This window comes from Macrotis lagotis, chromosome 1 (assembly GCF_037893015.1).
Source record: "Macrotis lagotis isolate mMagLag1 chromosome 1, bilby.v1.9.chrom.fasta, whole genome shotgun sequence".
Taxonomy (NCBI): domain Eukaryota; kingdom Metazoa; phylum Chordata; class Mammalia; order Peramelemorphia; family Peramelidae; genus Macrotis; species Macrotis lagotis.
This window is the reverse complement of record NC_133658.1, coordinates 864794685-864814723: the sequence shown is the minus strand read 5'-3', so window position 1 is coordinate 864814723 and position 20039 is coordinate 864794685. Positions and strand designations below refer to the sequence as shown.

Below are 20039 nucleotides of genomic sequence, written 5' to 3'. Positions count from 1 at the left end.
AACCACAGAGGCCATTGTTTTTGGAACAAAGGGTGACCTGCCCATTGGAAAGATGATGGTCCTACAGAGAGTTTGCGATTCTAATCCCAGAATTGACATCAATTTAGGGGGTGATTTTGAGTACCCTCTATGGCCTTAGTTCTGTAAAAGAAGGAAGAAGATTCTCCGGGACATACTTTTTTTTGTTTAGTTGGTTTTTTTGCAAGGCAATGGGGTTAAGTGGCTTGCCCAAGGCCACACAGCTAGGTAATTATTAAGTGTCTGAGGTCACATTTGAACTCAGGTCCTCCTGACTCCAGGACCAGTGCCCTACACTGCCACCTAGCTACCATCTAGTTACACCGCGGCCCGCTCCCCCGCCCCGAATTTCCTGCTCCGACCAATATGATTATATGATTTCTAATCTTTGGATTAAAAACAAACCTAATGACCCATTTTGGAATCATTTTGTGGTCATTTTATGAATTTAAAAAACCATGTCTGGCCCCAACCTCGTGTGGGAAAAGAATGACATGCTAAAGTATTATCTCATTTTTTTTTTTAGGTTTTTGCAAGGCAATGGGGTTAAGTGGCTTGCCCAAGGCCACACAGCTAGGTAATTATTAAGTGTCTGAGGCTGGATTTGAACTCAGGTACTCCAGGGCAGGTGCTCTATCCACTGCACCACCTAGCTGCCCTGACATGCTAAGTTCTAAGAGGAAGAAAGGGAGGGAATGAGCAGTTAAGAACAGGCATTGTAGGAGCAGCTAGGTGGCACAATGGATAGAGCATTAACCCTGGAGTCAGGAGGACCTGTGTTCAAATTTGACCTCAGACAATTATAATTATGTAGCTGTGTAACGCTGCCTTAAATAAAATTTAAAAAAAAAACAGGCAATAAATTTCTCATTTGAGTAGAAGAAATTATCTTACAGGTGAAGAAACTGAGTCGAGCACAATTAAGTGATTTGCCAAGGGTCACATGAGCAGTAAGTTCCAGGGGTCTTCCCAGATCTGACATCCCATGTTCTAAGACCCGTCCCTTTGGCATCCTGTGTTCTAAGGACCTTCCTAGCTCTGACTTTCTAAGGCCCCTCCTGAGTCTGACATCCTGTGTTCTAAGGCCTCTCTTGACACTGACATCTCATGTTCCAAGGCCCCTGCTGGCTCTGACATCCCTTGTTCCAGGCTCAACTCTGTCACCCCGTGTGCTAGCATCCCCCTTGACATCCCATGTTCTAAGAACCTTTATAGCTCTGACATCCCATGTTGTAAGGCCCTTGACAGCTCTGACATCCCATGTTCCAGGCACACCCCTGTCATCCTGTGTTGTAGGACCCCCACATCCCATGTTCTAAGAACCTTTATAGCTCTGACATCCCATGTTGTAAGGCCCTTGCCAGCTCTGACATCCCATGTTGTAAGGCCCTTGCCTTCTCTGACATCCCATGTTGTAAGGCCCTTGCCAGCTCTGACATCCCATGTTGTAAGGCCCTTGCCAGCTCTGACATCCCATGTTGTAAGGCCCTTGCCAGCTCTGACATCCCATGTTGTAAGGCCCTTGCCAGCTCTGACTTTCTTTAGGCTTCACTTCCCATCTCTTCCCTTCTTTGTTCTGGTTCTCTCTCCCCAAGGTTCCCCCAACTCTGCCATTTGTCGAGCTTGGCTTCCCCCCACCCCCGAGACCCCCTTTGCCATTACAGCCCTCTGTGCTCAGATCTCTTCCAACTCGGGGAGCCGCTCTGTAACCCCAAAGAAGCCCAATTTCGCTCTCCCAGTTCCCGCCCTGGGAATCAGATCTTCCTCCACCCCTCCAACCCCCTCCTCTGGAATGTGGTCTCGTCCTCGGGCAGCCGCGAGCCTGTGCGCCCCCATCCAATTCCCAATGGTACGCGCCAAGTCATTCTGAGAGCCCGACGTGCTCGCTGTGCGCACGCGTGGATCCAAGCCCGCCCCGGCCGGAATCAGCTATTGCAACACGCAGGCGTCTGGGTCGGAGACGGCTGCTGATGACGTGGTCTTCAGGCGACGGGTGCTGAGGGAGTACCGGCCGAAGGTCTCTGCCGGGGCTGGACGGGGCCAACGGCCGGCGGTGAGGAAGGGCTGCGCCCCCGGGCCGAAGGAGAACCGGGGTGGGGGTGGGGAGGAACGTTCTAGAGAGAAACGAGGAACGGACGAGGAAGGCTGGAGGGTCTCAAAGGGGAGAGGGACAGAGAAGCAGCTGAGGTCGGCGGCGGGGGGGGGCGTCTGCCTGGAGGAGGAGGGAACTCCCTGGAGAAGATAGAGGAGGGGGTTGCCAGGAGGAGGAGGGGGCTTCTTAGAGGTCGAGAAAGGAGAAGAGGGGAAGAAGAGGAGGGGGCTGCCTCGAGGAAGAAGGGAGGAAGGGGCTACCTGGAGGCGAAAAAGAAGAGGTGCCTGTGCGGAGATGGGGGATGGGGAAGAGAAGAGGGCGGCTACCTGAGGGGGTTCCCCGAGGCGGGGGAGGAGGAATAAGAGGGGCATCTGAAAGAGGACGAGAGGAAGATGATGGAGGGAGAGACTGGAGGGCAAGAGAAGAAGGAACCCCCGGGGGGGAAGGGGAGTCGGGGAAAGAAGTGAAGAGAGGGCTGTGAGAAGAGGGAGGAGGCTCCTTTGGGTATGGGAGGGAGAGGAGTGACCACTTGGCTGATGCCCTGCTGTGAGGGCTGTAGGACTGTTGGCTTGTTTTTTCGTTTGTTTGTTTTTTTTAAGGTTTTTGCAAGGCAGTGGGGTTAAGTGGCTTGCCCAAGGCCACACAGTTAGGTAATTATTAAGTGTCTGAGGTCGGATTTGAACCCAGGTACTCCTGACTCCAAGGCCGGTGCTCTATCTACTGCACCACCTAGCAGCCCCGGCTTGGTTTTGAGGGCCGGGGGTGTGGTAGTGGGCAGAAGATGAAAGCTGTTGTTGTGATTGTTCAGTCGTTTGAGACATATCCAACTCTCTGTAATTCCGTTTGTGGTTTTCCAGGCAGAGACCCTGGAGTGATTTGCCATATCTCCAGCTCCATTTTACAGATGAGAAAACTGAGGCAAATAGGGTTCAATGACTAGACCCAGGGTCACACAACTAATAAGTATCCAAGGCTGGATTTGAACTCAGGAAGATGAGTCTTGAGTTCAGGCCTGGCACTATGTCCACTGCACCACCTGGCTACCCTCATAGCTTTTCTAGTCTCTTTTCCTTGAGGCTCTCAAGCTTCCATGTTCTGTTACTCCAGGGTGGAAGATTGTTCAAAGCTTGTATCTTTTAAGATTATTTTTGACTTTTCCTTAGGGTCCAAGAGACAAGAAAAGGCAAATTCCCCTGAAGGCCCTGTTGTTGTCAGATTCTGGAACTTCTCATTGATCTGTGTTGACTTTTCCCAGGTGCTGCTCATTCTCAGGAGACCCAGGTCAGGTTTCCTGAAGGGACCAAAGACTATGTCATGGATCAGGGAAGGAGAGCTTACGTTCTTAGAGCGGTTCTGTGCTAACATCATTAAGGTAAAAAAAAAAAAGTCTAGACCTTTTGCCCTTTCTGGCTTAGATAGGACATCATGTAGGATTCTTAACCAGGACCTATTCTCCCCAGCTTCAATGGGGGATACAATTGATTGTTGTTTGTTTTTGTTTTTGCAAGGCAGTGGGGTAAAGTGACTTGTCCAAGGTTACACAGCTAGGTTATTATTACCTGTCTGAGGTCGGATTTGAACTCAGGTCCTCCTGACTCCAAGACTGGTGCTCTATCCATTGTGCCCCCTAGCTACCTGATACAATTCATTTTTACTGACATTTATTTTAATTAAATGTTTTCAATTAACAGTTATTTTCTATCTCCACTAGTACGCCTCCCCCATTAAAAAAGAAAGAAAAACCAAAATTAGACTCTTGTAAGAAAATATGCACAGTCAAACAAAAACCACCCTTTGATGTGTCTCTTTCTGGTCCCGTCTGCCCTATACATCGGCATTGGCCCTGAAATTATGGCAGGTCATTTCATTGTTCAGGGTTCTGAAGGCTTTCAAATTGTTACATTTTTATTATTTGTATATATTGTTCACCTGATTCTTCTCACTTTTCTCTGCATTATTTTATACAAGTATTCCCAAGGTTCCTCTGAAACTATCCCTTCCTTTCTTAAAAGCATAATTCTTGAAACATCATGTCTGAAGTGCTTGCTACAACTGAGACACCTCAGCATTGGGAATACAAGGTCACAAACCAAACACACCTTGCCCTCTAGAACCACCTTTCTATTGGAGGTCAGGAGAATTAGACCTACATGATAACTGGAGGAGAACCATTCATAACTGGAGCTGTCAGGAAAGACTAGAGACTATCCTTAGGTAAACTGAGAGTCTTCTATAAGGCAGAGTGAAGGAGTGTAAACTAGCTCCTTGTAGTCTGTGACTTAGCCAAAGGCTAGCCCCTTCATTGATGACTCCTTAATCTCAGCCTTCTGCGAAGTATGGTCCAGCAGGAATTTATCACACTACAAGGGAACAAAATCAATACCACAGCAGCCTCATCCTCTCATATGATTTTTTTTTGTCTTAGTCTGTGATTTTATTAGTGTAGGAGATTCCCAAAGAAGAAAATCTTTCTGTCAGTGACTGTTTTGCAATTTATACTCTGAGGACATTTGCTGAGCCCAGTATGGGTCAAAGGTATGACTTGAACTCAGATCATTTTGACCAAAAGGCTTTACAAAATATACCTTAGATTCTGCTTATTGGGAAAATCTTTGAAAGAAGCAAAAAAGAGAAATTAGAAAGGTTTGAGTAGGGTAGTGGAAACAATTTGTCACATCATTTCAATCGAATCTGACTGTTAATGACTCTGTTTGAGATTTTTTTTGGCCAAGATACAGGAATGGTTTGCCTTTTCCTTCTCCAGCTCATTTTACAGATGAGGGAACTGAGGCAAACAGTTATGAGACTTTTGCTAGTAGGTATCTTAGGCCAGATTTGTACTCAGAAAATGATTCTATAACATGAAGAGAATTGAAAAATGTTGATATAATTAAGTGACTTCTCCCTCTTAATCCTATGAATCTTCAGGTTATTCGTCCAGACATGGATAGAACCAGAATTAGAAATCCAAGGTTTCAGCTCTTAGGCCAACATTTTTCCTATTGTATCTCAGGCTACCATTGGTTCCTAGAGTCTGCCTCAAGAATTCAGTCACTTTCTTCCCATTTTGCAGCTTGACTATTTAAATATCTGTTAATGAATGGTATTTTGAAATATTGAAGAATTTAATTGATGTTGGTTCTTCCACCCAGATGGAAGCCCTTCCATACCTTAGCTCTTCTGTGGTAAGGCTTTTATCATTTGCTCCAGCCCTCTGATAATGATTTCTTAACCAGGCTTAATTCCCATACTTGAAGCCCTTCTAGCTTGGTATATAGCACTTTTTAGACCTCAGGGCTACCTGCAATGACCTTAAGAAGGTTACAGGAGTTAGACTTGATTGAAAGGATAAGCTAAGTATTTACTGTGTCTTATTACTGAATACTAATTATAGCCTATCCTGCTCCTTGAGGACAGGTTTGCTTTATAAATTCTAATGTGCAAATTAAACAAATGCACAGTATCTTGAATATAACACCAATACTGGTGTCTGCAGAAGTAACTAAAGAATGACTAAGGTAAGGAGAAGGTTCCATCTTGTTAAGCTTCCTAAGAGTGGCAGATTTTGAGGTGGATCTTAAAGAAAGAATAGATGCAAGAGAACATATGGCATTCAGCTACATCAACTCTTAACCTGACTTGTTCAAACAAATATTGATTATGAAAATGGGGAAAGGTTGGAAGAATGAATATTGATACATTGTGAAACATAGTGTACTAATAAGACTGAAGGGAATTTCAGATGTGTGGGGTGGGCGGAGGATGGGTAGAGAAAGAACTTCTCCAACCTTTGTTGTTTTCTGTGCAAATTGACAATAATAACACTTGAACTACCCACTACCTGGTTATGTTAGTTTGGGTAAGTTTCTTCTGTGATCTACAAAAGTTATGTCAGTATTGAAACTTGATCCAGGTTCTCTGCCAAGCAAGGGAGTCTACTAAAAAAGCAGGCTAAGGGCAGCTAGATAGTACAGTGGATAAAATAAGTGCTCGCCCTGGAATGAGGTGATGAGGTGTACCTGAGCTCAGATCTAGCCTCAGACACTTAGTAATTGCCTAGCTGTGGGAGTTGGGCAAGTCACTTAACCCTATTGGCTTAAATAAATAACATTATATATATATATATATATATATATATATATATATATATATATGTATATATATATATATACATATATATGTATATGTATATGTATATATACAATTATAATATATCAATATATATTAAACGTTACTTGTTTAAGGCTATATATGTATGTGTGTGTGTGTGTGTGTGTGTATATATATATATATATATATATATATATATATATATGAAAGAAGCAGCCTAGCAAAGTTCGGAGCAGCTCCTCACAACTGGATCATAAATGAGTTTTAGCCACAGCAACTCATTTAGAAGCCTTGAAAAATAGCAATTTTTTTTTAGGTTGTTTTTTTTTTTTCAAGGCAAATGGGGTTGCCCAAGGCCACACAGCTAGGTAATTATTAAGTGAGACTGGATTTGAACCCAGGTACTCCTGACTCCAGGGCCGGTGCTTTATCCACTGCGCCACCTAGCCGTCCCAGATAGCAGTTTTTGATGGAGGATTGCCACCATCCCAATACATTCATTGATCCTTGAAGTATCTATCATCATTGAGAAAAATAATATATAATACATTTTTATTATTATTATTAGCAAGATCTTCCCTAAGAGCATAACAGTTCTCTAATCAGCTGGGACATGGATCCTTTAAGTCAGTTGCTGTTTTCCTTCCACTCTCCATAAGGTTTAGATAGTTTTTTTGAGAGAACAACATGGTACAGTGGAAAGAATGCTAGTCTGGAGTCAGTGGACTCTCTGTGTGTCTTTGGGCAAAGTAACTATAACTTGTCTGGACCTCAGTTTTCTCATTTGTAAAATGCAGGTGTTGGACTTGAAGATTCCTTCAAGCTCTAAATCTGTGACCAATGTTATTCATAAACATCACTGTCACTATTCTCTCTTTTTATTTTTTAATTTTAATTTTTTTTCCAATTACATGCAAAGGTAGTTTTTAACATTCATCCATTTGCAAGTTTATCAGTTCCGTATTTTTCTACCACTCTCCCCATGGCAGCTAACAATCTGGTAAAAGCTATATATGTACAATTATGTTTAATATGTTTTCATATTAATGTTGTGAAAGAGAAGTTAGTACCAAAGGGGAAAAACATATGAGAGTCTATGCTGTACATTCAATCTGCTAGGGACTTCACATGCATCAGAGGTGCCATATTGCTTGCCTTCTCAGTGGGTGGGGATAGGCTGGAAGGAGGGAAAGAATTTGGAATTCAAAAATTAAAAATTGACTAAAATAAATAAATGGGGTAGGGGTGGGACAAGACACCTTCCTAGGCAGTTAGGATACAAAAATACATGGAAAACAGACCATTCTAGAACTTAGATTTGATTGAGCTGGTCATAGTAGACAATGTGAAGTAACTTTAAAATAGGGACCAGTCTCAGTAGCAGTTCTGCTGCTACTCCATCAGGGCCCACTCTGGGAACTGGGGGGGTTAAGGTGGATCTTAGGTTAAAGAAAGCAGCCTTCCTTTCCTACAGGCCAGTCCCTGTCATCTTGGGAATGAGGCTCTTCCTCCCTCCTCTTCTGCCACAGACTTGCACATGATTTCTCTCTTGCCCCCTAGGCAGGTCCAATGCCCAAGCACATTGCATTCATCATGGATGGGAACCGCCGCTACGCCCAGAAGTGCCAGGTGGAACGCCAGGAGGGCCATACGCAGGGCTTCAATAAACTGGCTGAGGTGGGAGATGGTGTCCCCGGACAGTGCTTGTGTATACCAAGGTTCACATCAGAATGTTTGACCCTTAATTCTTAGGGTTACCTTTGTCTTTGAGGTTACTTGGTCTTTGACTATAAAGGCTTATAGGAGGGGAAGAGGAGCAAGTGCTTATTAAAGCACCTTCTGTGTGCTAGGTCTGTCTCATCTGATCCTCATGACAACCCTGTGAGATAGTTTATTTCTCCATTGAGATAAACACAGGGTAGGCCAGGGTCCCACAGTTAGTAAATGTCTGAGGCTGGCTTTGAACTCAGATCCACCTGACTCCAGACCTGGTGCTTTATCCACTGTGCTTCGCACAGCCTCTAATGTTCTGTGGGCCAGTCTCTGGATGCTTGTCAACTTCCCAGGCAGCCTGCTGGCCTCCCTCCCTCAGTGAAGACCTATACAGTGATGGCCTGAATATTCTTGATTGATTCTTGGATGAGGAAGCAGAGAGCTTATGCCTAAAACTATCTGTTGGCTTCCTGGAGTTTTGATTGAGTTCCACTTCAACCTGATTGTTTAAGGAACTCTGTTTTGTACTTTGTTCCAAACCCCTCATGGGGACCTGCCCAGAGTAGCTGCCATGGATCTGAACAAAGGATGTGTCCAGTTTTCATTGAGGTGTTAAAAGTCTGGGCATCCCTTTGAGATGCTTTTGTTTAGGGGAAGATTTATCCCCTCATCTATTTGACTTGAATGTCTTGTGTTCCCCTTTAACCTCCAAACATCTTCAGCCTTTTAGCTAAGATCATTATTCTCAGGTATAGAAGAGTATGTAATTGAGATTAACTGGGCAAATCCTTCCCTCTGCACCAGATTTATACCAGTTAATGATGCTGTGGATCATTATTTCTTGTATTTTAATATCATTCTTTAGTAATACTGGGAAGCTGAAGTTACATCCTCTGTTCTTTAGTGAAAAAATTATTTTGTTCTAGAGAGATTACATAATTTAGCAACACTTAAACAGCTAGTTGATGGGGGACCCAAGGACCAGAATCCTATTGTTTAGCTCTGTCATCTCCACAGGTTCTATCTGTCCCTCTTAATATGAGGCAGGATGTGAAATGTCTATATTTTTCCCTCCCATCCCTAGGACTCTCCCTTTCTCCTTTTTTAGACCCTGCGCTGGTGTTTGAACCTGGGCATCCGAGAGGTTACTGTCTACGCCTTCAGTATTGAGAACTTCAAACGCTCAAAGAATGAGGTGGACGGGTTAATGGAGCTGGCCAGGCAGAAATTTAGTCGATTGATGGAAGAACAGTAAGATGCCATGCAGGGTAGGGAGGGAGGCTAGTCCACAGGTTCCCTGGGCTCCGAGAGAGTGTGTGTGTATGAAGGACCTTGTATACCCATTCTGAGTTCTCCTAGGATAGGTTTATAAGACCCTAAGACTCCACTCATGGGGAATTAGTGCCAACAACAAACTTGGTAGTGGTGATTCTCCCTTAGTTTTATGCAAAAACTTGGTCCAGGGAGAGAAATGGGAAAAGCCTTGAGTGACACCTTTCTCTTTCATTGTTGAGGAAAGAAACTCAGGGATGAATGGCTGATTCTGAGGCTTGGAACTTCAGCTGGCCAGTAGGAGCCAAGCTTCTGCATTCCCAAGCAGGAAGAGTGAGTGAATGAGTGTGTGCGCAGAATGTCTGCAGCCTCCAGCTGAGGCAGATCTTAGAAGGAAGCTCCTTAAAATAAGCTTTCAAGGAAACCCAGCCAATAAGCCAGTGGCCACGTGGCACTGGAATAAAGACATACAAAATAAATAAAAGCTATTTCTGGGACATCCAACTTGAAGCTCTTGAGAGCTTCATGTTTGGCCCTTGAAAACATGAAAAAAAATAGTTACAAATTACGTTCAATATTGATTGAAAGTAATAAATCTTTTGAACAACTTAAAATGTTATGGTATAGATAAAATTTGAATCCTTCAACCACCAGAAAAGGAGGTAGAAAAGCATTTTTTTTTTGCAAGGCAAATGGGGTTAAGTGGCTTACCCAAGGCCACACAGCTAGGTAATTATTAAGTGTCTGAGACTGTATTTGAACCCAGGTACTCCTGACTCCAGGGTCGGTGCTTTATCCACTGCGCCACCTAGCTGCCCCTAGAAAACCATTTTCATGACGGATCATTTTAGAGAAGTGTCCCCACTACCCCTACAATTAAACAGCTAACCACCATCAGTTTTGATGCTTGACCTTGGTCTAATTGACTACCCTTAATAGAGTGATATTAGGAAGTCTTTTTTAAAAAAGATGGCAAAGTTTCTTCATTTGAAAACCTTCCCAGTAATCATGCAAAAAAGGTTGGTGCCTGTTTTATTCCTTGTTGCACTTATGGTGAAGGATCATAGTTTTTAGGTCTGCCTTCATCCTTTGAGAATTCTATTTAAGATATAATGAAAGGACTTGACATAAAGCACTTTATGGTTTTCAAAATGCTCTGTTTTAATTCTTTCATTTAATCCTGTTTTTAATTCTTATTTGATCCTGCTTTGTAAATATCATGCCTATTTTAACAGATAAGGAAACAGACTTAGGTTAATGAATTGCCAAAAGTCACAGAGCTAGTTAATGGCAGGGATGGGACTCACTGCCAGTTCTTCCATTTATTCTACTATATTTGGGGAAGATCTAGACCCTGGTTCCCCAGTGTTCTTCCTCTTTTAGAATAGATACCCCCCGAAGGACCCCATGTGCTCTTTGTATCATGTTCAGTTCATACCATTCCTCCCCACCCTGTGCAGGAGTCCTTGGTGCAGCTCTGTGGGAAAGTTTGAAAGTAACTCTTGAGGACTTTGCAGTCTCATCCTACAAACATCTGTTAAGCTTTTGCTGTGTGCAAAGGCATTATCCTATCCCCTGGGAATACAAAGATGAAATGGTAATGTGGTTCTGTTCTCTAGGACTAGACATGCTCCTGGGGATTGTTGAATTTAAAGGAAAGATACTGAGGGACAGGGAAAAAGATTTGCCCAATATCATTAAGCAGCAGGGGATTGTTTGAAAACAAGAGAACAAATGTTCAATCAGAAAATTGTGAGATGGAGTTGAATGCCTACTGTGTGCAAAGCACTGCTAGGGAAGAGGCATTGATAATTTCAAATCCAGTGGTTACTGTTGCCTTGACAGAGGCCTCAGTCTAGCAACAGGGATGTATATAGATGTGCAATACCATCATGTAGGAATACACGATACTCTAGTAATTATAATTCAAAATATGAGAGGTGCCACCTAAACATATGGGCAATTGTGACTTAGTAAGACTGCAGATTTTTCTCTAAGCACTAGCTGCTTTTACAAGGATATCTGTCCCAAACCTATTCCTGGAGCTTCCTTCAAGAGACAGTTCAAATGCTACTTGCTCGAGGCTTTTCTCTTCCCCCTCCTCTCATCCCCCCACTCCCTGCCTCCAGTTGCTGCTGCCTTTTTTTCCTTGGGTTGCAATGTATGTCCGTGTTGCCATCTTTGTCGTTGAGGGCAGGAATGGTTTTGCTTTTTCTTTGTGTTTCTAGTACTTAGCTTAATGCTGTAGCTAATAATTGCTTCATAAATTTTTGTGCCTTGATTCCTGCACAGGGAGAAGCTGGAGAAGCATGGCGTGTGTATCCGAGTCCTGGGTGATCTTCATCTGTTGCCTCTCGACCTCCAGGAGCTGATCGCAAAAGCTGTTCAGGCCACCCGAAATTACAACAAGTGAGGGCAACCAGCTCCCAGTTAGGCTTTCCTTGTCCCCTTCCTCCCTTGCTGGATCCCCTCTTAAGGTTACTGAAAGACAGGCTTCTTATGGTTTCAGGTATTCAGAGTTCCCATTCTTTCTTTCTATGGGTGAGGAGATAGCTGGGTTCATATTTTATATGTCCTTTTCTCATTGTGGTCAAAAATTCTATTTCATTGGGAGAGAAGGAAGGACAGTAGATTCTCCTCCAAAGACTGGTCCTCCTTGGGCTCTATTTTTACCTTAGTCCTAACTTGAGGTAGAAAAAGCTCTTAATGGCTCTGCAGATTTAGAAAGATTTAGAAATGATTTGTTTGACTCTTTTTTGCATAAGATTTGCCTTTCCAATTCTGCTTTGTTTATACCATCACAGTTAATTTACATTCCCAATTTCTGGAGAGCACACTGAACCAAAGTGAAAGATGTTGGTGACCAGGTGTGTGTTGGGGGCAGGGAGCACTCTCGGGTAAAAACTAGACAAAGTCATCAAATCATTGGATATTAGAAAGGGCCATTTGAAAATCTAGTCCAGTTACCTCTGATCTTTTTTTGGAGAAGTAACAAAAAACCAGAGAAAGAAAGCAATTTGTCCAAAGTTACATAGCTTAGGATATGATAGAATAGACTAAGAGTTCAGTCTAACTTCTAATTTCTGAATTAGATAAGAATGACTTTATTCAACAAATCCAGTGAATCCAGGCATATTTGCCATCCCAGCCTAATCATGTCTTTGTTTCCTCAAGCCCTGGCTCATGGGGAGAATGATGACCTTTGATGAAGCCTCAGCAGGGTCCCAGTTTTGCCCTTCAAAGTGCAAAGCCAAGTAAACTAGAAAAGAGAAGGAGTTTAGATCATCCTAGGTGTCCTTTCTGAATATCCTGTCTTCTCCTTCCTCCACCATGACTGGATCTCCTCCCAGGTGACCAGAAGACAATGGAAGTCTGGTTTGGAATATTGAAACTTCCCTTTCTTTTTGTCTTGGCAGTGGACAGTGTTTAGTTGCTGCTACATGAATGTTGTTCACCACTGATTTAAGTCATCCTTACAGATTAGGACTGCTCCGGATTAGACTTTATCCCACTCCTACTTTCTACCTCCCCTGACTTTAAAATAATTTAATTTTGTTCTTTACAGATGCTTCCTGAATGTCTGTTTTGCCTACACATCCCGACATGAAATCAGCAATGCTGTGAAAGAAATGGCATGGGGAGTAGAGCAAGGTTTACTGGATCCCAGGTAACCTTGGTTACCTCACACATTGGGTGACTTGACTACCCACACACTGGTGATTTGGGGTTGGGAATAAGTTCATGTTGGAGACATTCCAGTCATCCAGCCCACTTTCCCATTATGCCAGCAGGTCTGGGAAACACCAGGCTAGTCTCTGAGCTCAATAGTTGACAACTTGTAGCTTGCATAATGAGGTGGTGAAGAAAATATTTGGGATGATCCTCAGTTTGGTTTCAACTCTGAAGTCACAGGCTCAGGTTCTGGGTGGAAGTTTCTGCATCCACTACCTGCTTCAGGATTTCCTTGTCCCCAACCCCAGCTAGTGATGATGAAAAGAATCAGATCAACAGCTATCCTTCTCACATGCCTACACCAGAGGCCAGGTGCAGTCTCCTAGTCAGCATTTCCATCCCCTTCTTCCCCTGCTGGGCTAGCCCTGCTGGATCCCCTCTAAGGTTACTGGAAGGCATTCTTCTTATGGTTTGGGGTATTCAGAGTTCCCCTTCTCTGTCTTCTCATGCATTCTCTCTGATGTTCACCTCAGAGTTCAGTGTCCCTCATGGAGGGAGGTTTCTAGAACTCATGAGTTAAGTAAATGGCACTTAGATTGAAAAGCATTGCCTAATTCTGTCATTCCTAATTCCATGTCTTTCATGGACTTGCCACAGGAATGTGGTATGCAGAGGGAATATGCTGCTTTTATTTTTTTGTTGTTGGCAGATCTCAAACAGCATTGAAGTGTCTGATTGCAACAAAACAAAAATTATTATATTTCCTATTAGGTTGCCTGTTCTGTGGGCCAGAATTTTTTTCTGACTAAAAAGACCTTGAGCAATTGGCATGGTTATTAATTTAAATCATTAAAATTATGATTAATAACTAATAATCTTACTTGCTCTTCATTAAAACCTCTTTTCAGTGCTGTAGGCACAGGTTGTATTAGAGAAATGGAAACTGGAGCTTTTTTTTCTTTAGAAAGATTTTATTTGAGTTTTACAATTTTTTCCCCCAATCTTGCTTTTCTCCCCCCCCCCCCAGAAGGCAGCCTATTAGTCTTTAAATTGTTTCTATGGTATACATTGATCTCAGTTGAATGTGATGACAGAGAAATCATATCCTTAAGGAAGAAAAATAAAGTATGAGATAGTAAAATTACATAATAAGATAACGGGGGTTTTTTTTTTCCTAATTTCAAGGTAATAGTCTTTGGTCTTTGTTCAAAGTCTATAATTCTTTCTCAGGATACAGATGGTATTCTCCATTGCAGATAGCCCAAAATTGTCCCTGGTTGTTGAACTGATGGAATGAACAAGTCCATCAAGGTTGATCATCACCCCCGTGCTGCTGTTAGGGTGTACAATGTTTTTCTGGTTCTCATCTTGCTCAGCATCAGTTCATGCAAATCCCTCCAGGCTTCCCTGAATTCCCATCCCTCCTAGTTTCTAATAGAACAATAGCATTCCATGACATATATATACCACAGTTTGTTAAGCCATTCCTCAGTTGATGGGCATTCACTTAATTTCCAATTTTTTGCTACCACAAACAGGGCTGCTATAAATATTTTTGTACAAGTGATATTTTTACCCTTTTTCATAATCTCTTCAGGGTATAGACCCAGTAGTGGTATTGCTGGATCAAAGGTTATGCACATTTTTGTTGCCCTTTGGGCATAATTCCAAATTGCTCTCCAAAAAGACTGGATGAGTTCATAGCTCTACCAACAATGTAATAGTGTCCCAGATTTCCCACATCTCTTCCAACATTGATCATTGTCCTTTCTAGTCATATTTGCCAGTCTGAGAGGTGTGAAGTGGTATCTCAGAGATGCTTTAATTTGCATTACTCTAATAAGTAATGATTTGGAGCAATTTTTCATATGACTATGGATTGCTTTGATTTCCTCAGCTGTAAATTGTCTTTGCATATCCTTTGACCATTTGTCAATTGGGGAATGGCTTGGTGTTTTTGAAAATTTGACTCAGTTCTCTATATTTTAGAAATGAGTCCTTTGTCAGAAATACTAGTTGTAAAAATTGTTTCCCAATTTACTACATTTCTTTTGATCTTGGTTACAGTGGTTTTGTCTGTGCAGAAACTTTTTAATTTAATGTAATCAAAATTATCTAGTTTGTTTTTAATGATGTTCTCCATCTCTTCCTTGGTCATAAACTGCTTTCTTTTCCATAGATCTGACAGATAAACTACTCCTTGATCTTCTAGTTTGCTTATAATGTTTTTTATGTCTAAATCCTGTATCCATTTGGATCTTATCTTGGTAGAGGGTGTGAGGTGTTGGTCTAATCCAAGTTTCTTCCATACTGACTTCCAATTTTCCCAAAATTTTTAATCGAAGAGAGAGTTTTTATTCCAATAGCTGGACTCTTTGGGTTTATCAAACAGCAGATGCCTATAATCATTTCCTGCTACTGCAGCTAGTCTATTCCACTGGTCCACCACTGCATTTTTTAACCAGTACCAGACAGTTTTGATGACTGATGCTTTATAATATAATTTTAGATCTGGTAGGGCTAAGCCACCTTCTTTTACACTTTTTTTTCATTGAATCCCTGGAAATTCTTGACTTTTTATTTCTCCATATAAATTTGCTTACAACTTTTTCTACCTCATTAAAGTAATTTTTTGGAATTTTGATTGGTAGGGCACTAAATATGTAGTTTTGGTAGAATTGTCATTTTTTTTATTATATTAGTTATCCATGAACAGTTGATGTTTGCCCAGGTATTTAAATATGATTTTATTTGTGTAAAAATTGTTTTGTAATTGTTTTCAAAAAGTTTTTGAGTCTGCCTTGGCAGGTATATTTTATTTTGTCTGAGGTTACTTTGAATGGGATTTCTCTTTCTAGTTCTCTCTGCTGTACCTTGCTAGTCATATATAAGAATGTTGAGGATTTATGAGGGAAACTTCTTCCATTAAAAGCCACTTCCAGGGCTGCCTGTGGAATGGTGGTAATCTGGTCCTCTCAAGGCTCTGCCAGGCTGGGGAAATTCTAACAGATACTATCAGCCTGGACAACCAAGAATGGACAGGATCCAGAAGCCAACTCACTAGTAGGACCCTGGCTGGCCACCAACTTCCCAGTCCTATTTGTATTAGTTATGTATTAGACTTTTTAACTAGTCAATTTCTACAAGAGGAGTTTTGATTCATATTTGGTTCATATTTGGTTGATATTCTGAGATCAGAGAACCGAGAAGTGCAGTATTTTATAGGGTACTCTCCTCTGTCCAAAGAGTCATCTTTATTTAATATTTCAGGGCTTCAAAAGCAGTTTTAAGTTAATAATGATAACAACCACTTTGTGTATAATGCTTTTGTGAAGCTTCTGTGAAGTACTTTTCTCAAGACAAAATTTTGAACCAGGTATCTTGAGTGGGAATCTTCCCAGTTTAAAAGTAAGAAAACAGACTTTTCAGGGTAACCCAACCTGAGTGTCAGAGCATGGGGCTTGCTACAGTGGTACACACCTATTATCCCTACTGCTGGGGGAGACCCAGGCTGATAGATATTGTGAACTGAGTATTCTGAGTGGTAGTCAGTAAACCTTAACATGGTTGTGTACACCAAGTCCTGTACCAAGTTACCAAGTGTCACACTAGAACAATGAACCCCAGGAGCAATTGACCTCCAGGCAGCTCGAGGAGAAACATACTGATTTAGATCTGAAACAGAAGGTCAGAGCTTCTGAGGGATAGGGTTGGGCCAGAGTGACTGCTGGACTTTCTTCCTGGGTGAGATCAGAGAGGCCCATTCTCCAAACCTTCCCCCCATCCCCCTTCCACCCCTCTCAAAAAAAAAAGTTCTCTGATTCAGATCCAGGCCACTGGGAGTCCAGCAGTCTTTTTGGTAGACTCTGCCCCCTCCTTCATTTCACAGATGAGGAAGCAATTTATGGGGCAGGAAGTGTCCAAGTCAACTGGATCTTAGGCTGCTACTCTTCCCACCTTATTCAGACCCTGTTCCAAGCACTTTCATGTCATGTTTTCTTAACATTTCTCAGAGATGGGTCAAGTGATATAGATAAAGAGAGTGACAGATTGGATCTAGGACTTAACAGGATCTGGATATTTCAATCCTGAACTCTGATGTTCAAGTTAATCTCCACATGATTAAATTCTAAGGTAATACAGAGTTCACAAGGCTAAGTTTGTATCAAGAGACTAATTTATTACTATTCAAGGCAGCAAGAGAATGAAACCTTTTCATTTTCTATAATTTTCATTGCCCCTTTTCTGGGGTTTCTCCTCTCTAGCATCAAGGTTCCTAGAAAATCTGCCCAATAGTTTAATGATCACAATATCCCTACCTTTTGGTTGTGTCTTCTTCCTCTGGCTAGAGAAAGAATGACAGAATTTAGCAGTCTCCTTTCTTTAACTCGATTCCGTCTCGACTCTCCCTCTTTTTGCTTACTATTTTTGCAATAGAACCTTTCCATTTCAACAGCCATTTCCCATGTGACTGCTTGTTTTATATAGGTTACATTTTAGGTTGACATTGTTCTAATGACATCTATGGAATTATCCTAATAATCATAGTGATTTCCAAATCACACTGTAGGTATAGAATACTACTGGTAATGGTTCCTGTGGTGTTTATAGGTTCTGAGCATTTCCATGCTTATGTTTTTCCTCTTTTCCCTTGTAACATTCATCCTAGAACTACTTTGTTATTTTTTTTATTAATATTTTATTTTTTCTCTATTACATGTAAAAACAACTCTTACCATTTTTCTTTTAAACTCTCTAAGTTCCAAGTTCTCTCCATCCCTTTCTCCCTCCTTCCTCTCTCCCTTCCTGAACAGGCATGCAATCTAATATAGGCTATATATGCACAAAATATATTTCCATATTAGTCATTTTGTGAAAAAAAACTCACTAAGTTTTAAAACTTTTCTGTGATCTGCAATTAGTCTCCAATCAGTTCTTTCTCTGGAGGTGGATAGCATTTTTCATAAGTCCTTTGGAATTGTCTTGGACCATTGCGTTACTGAGAATAGTTAAGTCATTCACAGTTGATCATTCATTATACAATAATATTGCTGTTACTGTGAACAATGTTCTCCTGGTTCTGCTCATGTAAGTCTTTTCAGGTTTTTATGAGAGTATCCTGCTCATCATTTCTTAAAGTATAATAGTATTCCATTATATTCTTATACTAAACTTGTTCAGTCATTCCCCAATTGATGGACATCCCCTCAATTTCCAATTCGTTGTCTTTTGCACATATAGTTCTTTTTCCTCTTTTTTTAAATCTCTTTTTAGTACAAACCTAATAGTGGAATTTGCTAGGACAGTTGGTTTACATGGTTTTATTGCCTTTTGCTCCAAAATTGTTCCAAATTGCTTTCCAGAGTGGTTGAATTAGATCACAATTCCACCAATAGTGCCTTAGTGTGCTAATTTTCTCACATCCTCTCCAGCATTTATCCTTTTCTGTCATATTAGCCCGTCTGACAGTGTGGGGTGTTTTAATTTGCATTTCTCTAATGATGATTTAGAGCATTTTTTATAACTATAGATAACTTTGATTTCCTTCATCTGAAAACTGCCTGTTTGTGTCTTTTGGCCATTTATCAGTTGGAGAATGACTTGTACTCTTTTTTTTTTTTAAGTTTTTGCAAGGCAGTGGGGTTAAATGGCTTGCCCAAGGCCACACAGCTAGGTAATTATTAAGTGTCTGAGGCCAGATTTGAACTGAGGTACTCCTGACTCCAGGGCTGGTGCTCTATCCACTGCGCCACCTAGCTGCCCCGACTTGTACTCTTATTAATTTGACATAGTTCTCTTTTTATTTGAGAAATGAAGTGTTTATCAGAAAAACTTGCCATAAAAATTTTTTCACACTATTATTACTATGTATTTCCCTCCTTCCTATTTTTTTCCCCTGGTTTATCTCAACTCTTAATTTTATTTTTAAAAATATTCCATCATATTCAATGCACACCTATGCTTTCTAATGTATACTCCTATACTCCTTCTAAATAATATTTAGAAGGTGTTTAGGAGTATAATTTTTCTGTGTATAAATATAAAAGTTATAATTTAAGTATTGAATCCCTTACAATTTCTTTTTTCTTGTTTACCTTTTGTGCTTCTCTTGAGGCTTGTATATGAAATTCAGATTTTTTTATTCTCCTCTGTTCAGCTCTAGTCTTTGCATCTGGAATGCTTGAGAGTTCTCTATTTCATTGAACATTCATTATTTCCCCTGAAGAATTGTACTCAATTTTACTGGATAAATAATACTTGGTTTTAATCCTAGCTCTTTTGTCCTACAGAATGGCGTATTCCAAGCCCTCCACTAGTTTAATGTAGAAGCTGCTAAATTTTGTGTTATCCTGACTATGACTCCACAGTATTTGAGTTTTCTTCCTGGCTTCTTGTAATATTTTTTTCTTTGATCTGGGAGCTTAAGAATTTGACTTTTAATATTTCTAGGAATTTTCATTTTGGGATCTCTTCAAAAGGTGATTGCTGTATTCTTTCCATTTCTGTTTTATATCCTCTACTTCTAGACTGTCAGAGCAGTTTTCCTTGATAATTTCTTGAAAAATTATGTCTAGGTTCTTTTTTTTTAAAAGTCAAGGCTTTCAGGTAATCTTTTATTTATCTCTCCTCAATTTATTTTCCAGGTCATTTGTTTTTCCAGTATGATATTTCACATTTTTTTCTATTTTTTAAAAAAATTTTTTTATTGTTTCTTGATGTCTCATGGAGTCATTAACTTCCACTTGGCCAATTATAATTTTTAAGGGATTATTTTATTCAGTGAGCTTTAATACCTCCTTTTTCATATGCCCTAATTCCATTATTTAAGTTCTTTAGTGAATTTTTGTACATCTTTTTCCATGTAGCTAATTCTGCTTTTTAAAAGAATTCTTTTCTTCAGTGGATTTTTTGGGATTCTTAGATGTTTCCTTTACCAAACTGTTGACTTTTTTCATTTTTTTTGTAACACTCTCATTTCTTTTCTTGATTTTTCCTTTACCTCTTTTATTTTATTTTTAAAATCTTTTTTGACCTGTTCTAGAAATCTGTTGGGGACCTGAGACAATCCACTTTTTTTCCTTTGAGACTTTAGATGAAGCCATTTTGACTTTTTCTTCTGAGTTTGTTTTAATCTTCCCTTTTACCATAGTTACTTTCTACG

General features: G+C 40.7%; 1 protein-coding gene across 2 annotated transcripts in view; it reads left to right on the top strand.

The window, feature by feature from the left end:
• The first annotated feature begins 1970 nt into the window (after positions 1 to 1970).
• The window catches only part of DHDDS (dehydrodolichyl diphosphate synthase subunit), a 38102-nt gene continuing 20033 nt past the window's right edge, over positions 1971 to 20039 (top strand). For both annotated transcript variants that reach the window (XM_074218016.1, XM_074218015.1), the window contains exons 1-6: positions 1971 to 2071; positions 3366 to 3482; positions 7781 to 7897; positions 9042 to 9184; positions 11498 to 11614; positions 12771 to 12872. In XM_074218016.1, coding sequence (XP_074074117.1) covers positions 3420 to 3482; positions 7781 to 7897; positions 9042 to 9184; positions 11498 to 11614; positions 12771 to 12872 — 542 coding nt within the window. In that variant the 5' untranslated portion in view covers positions 1971 to 2071; positions 3366 to 3419. The remainder of the gene's footprint in view (positions 2072 to 3365; positions 3483 to 7780; positions 7898 to 9041; positions 9185 to 11497; positions 11615 to 12770; positions 12873 to 20039) is intronic.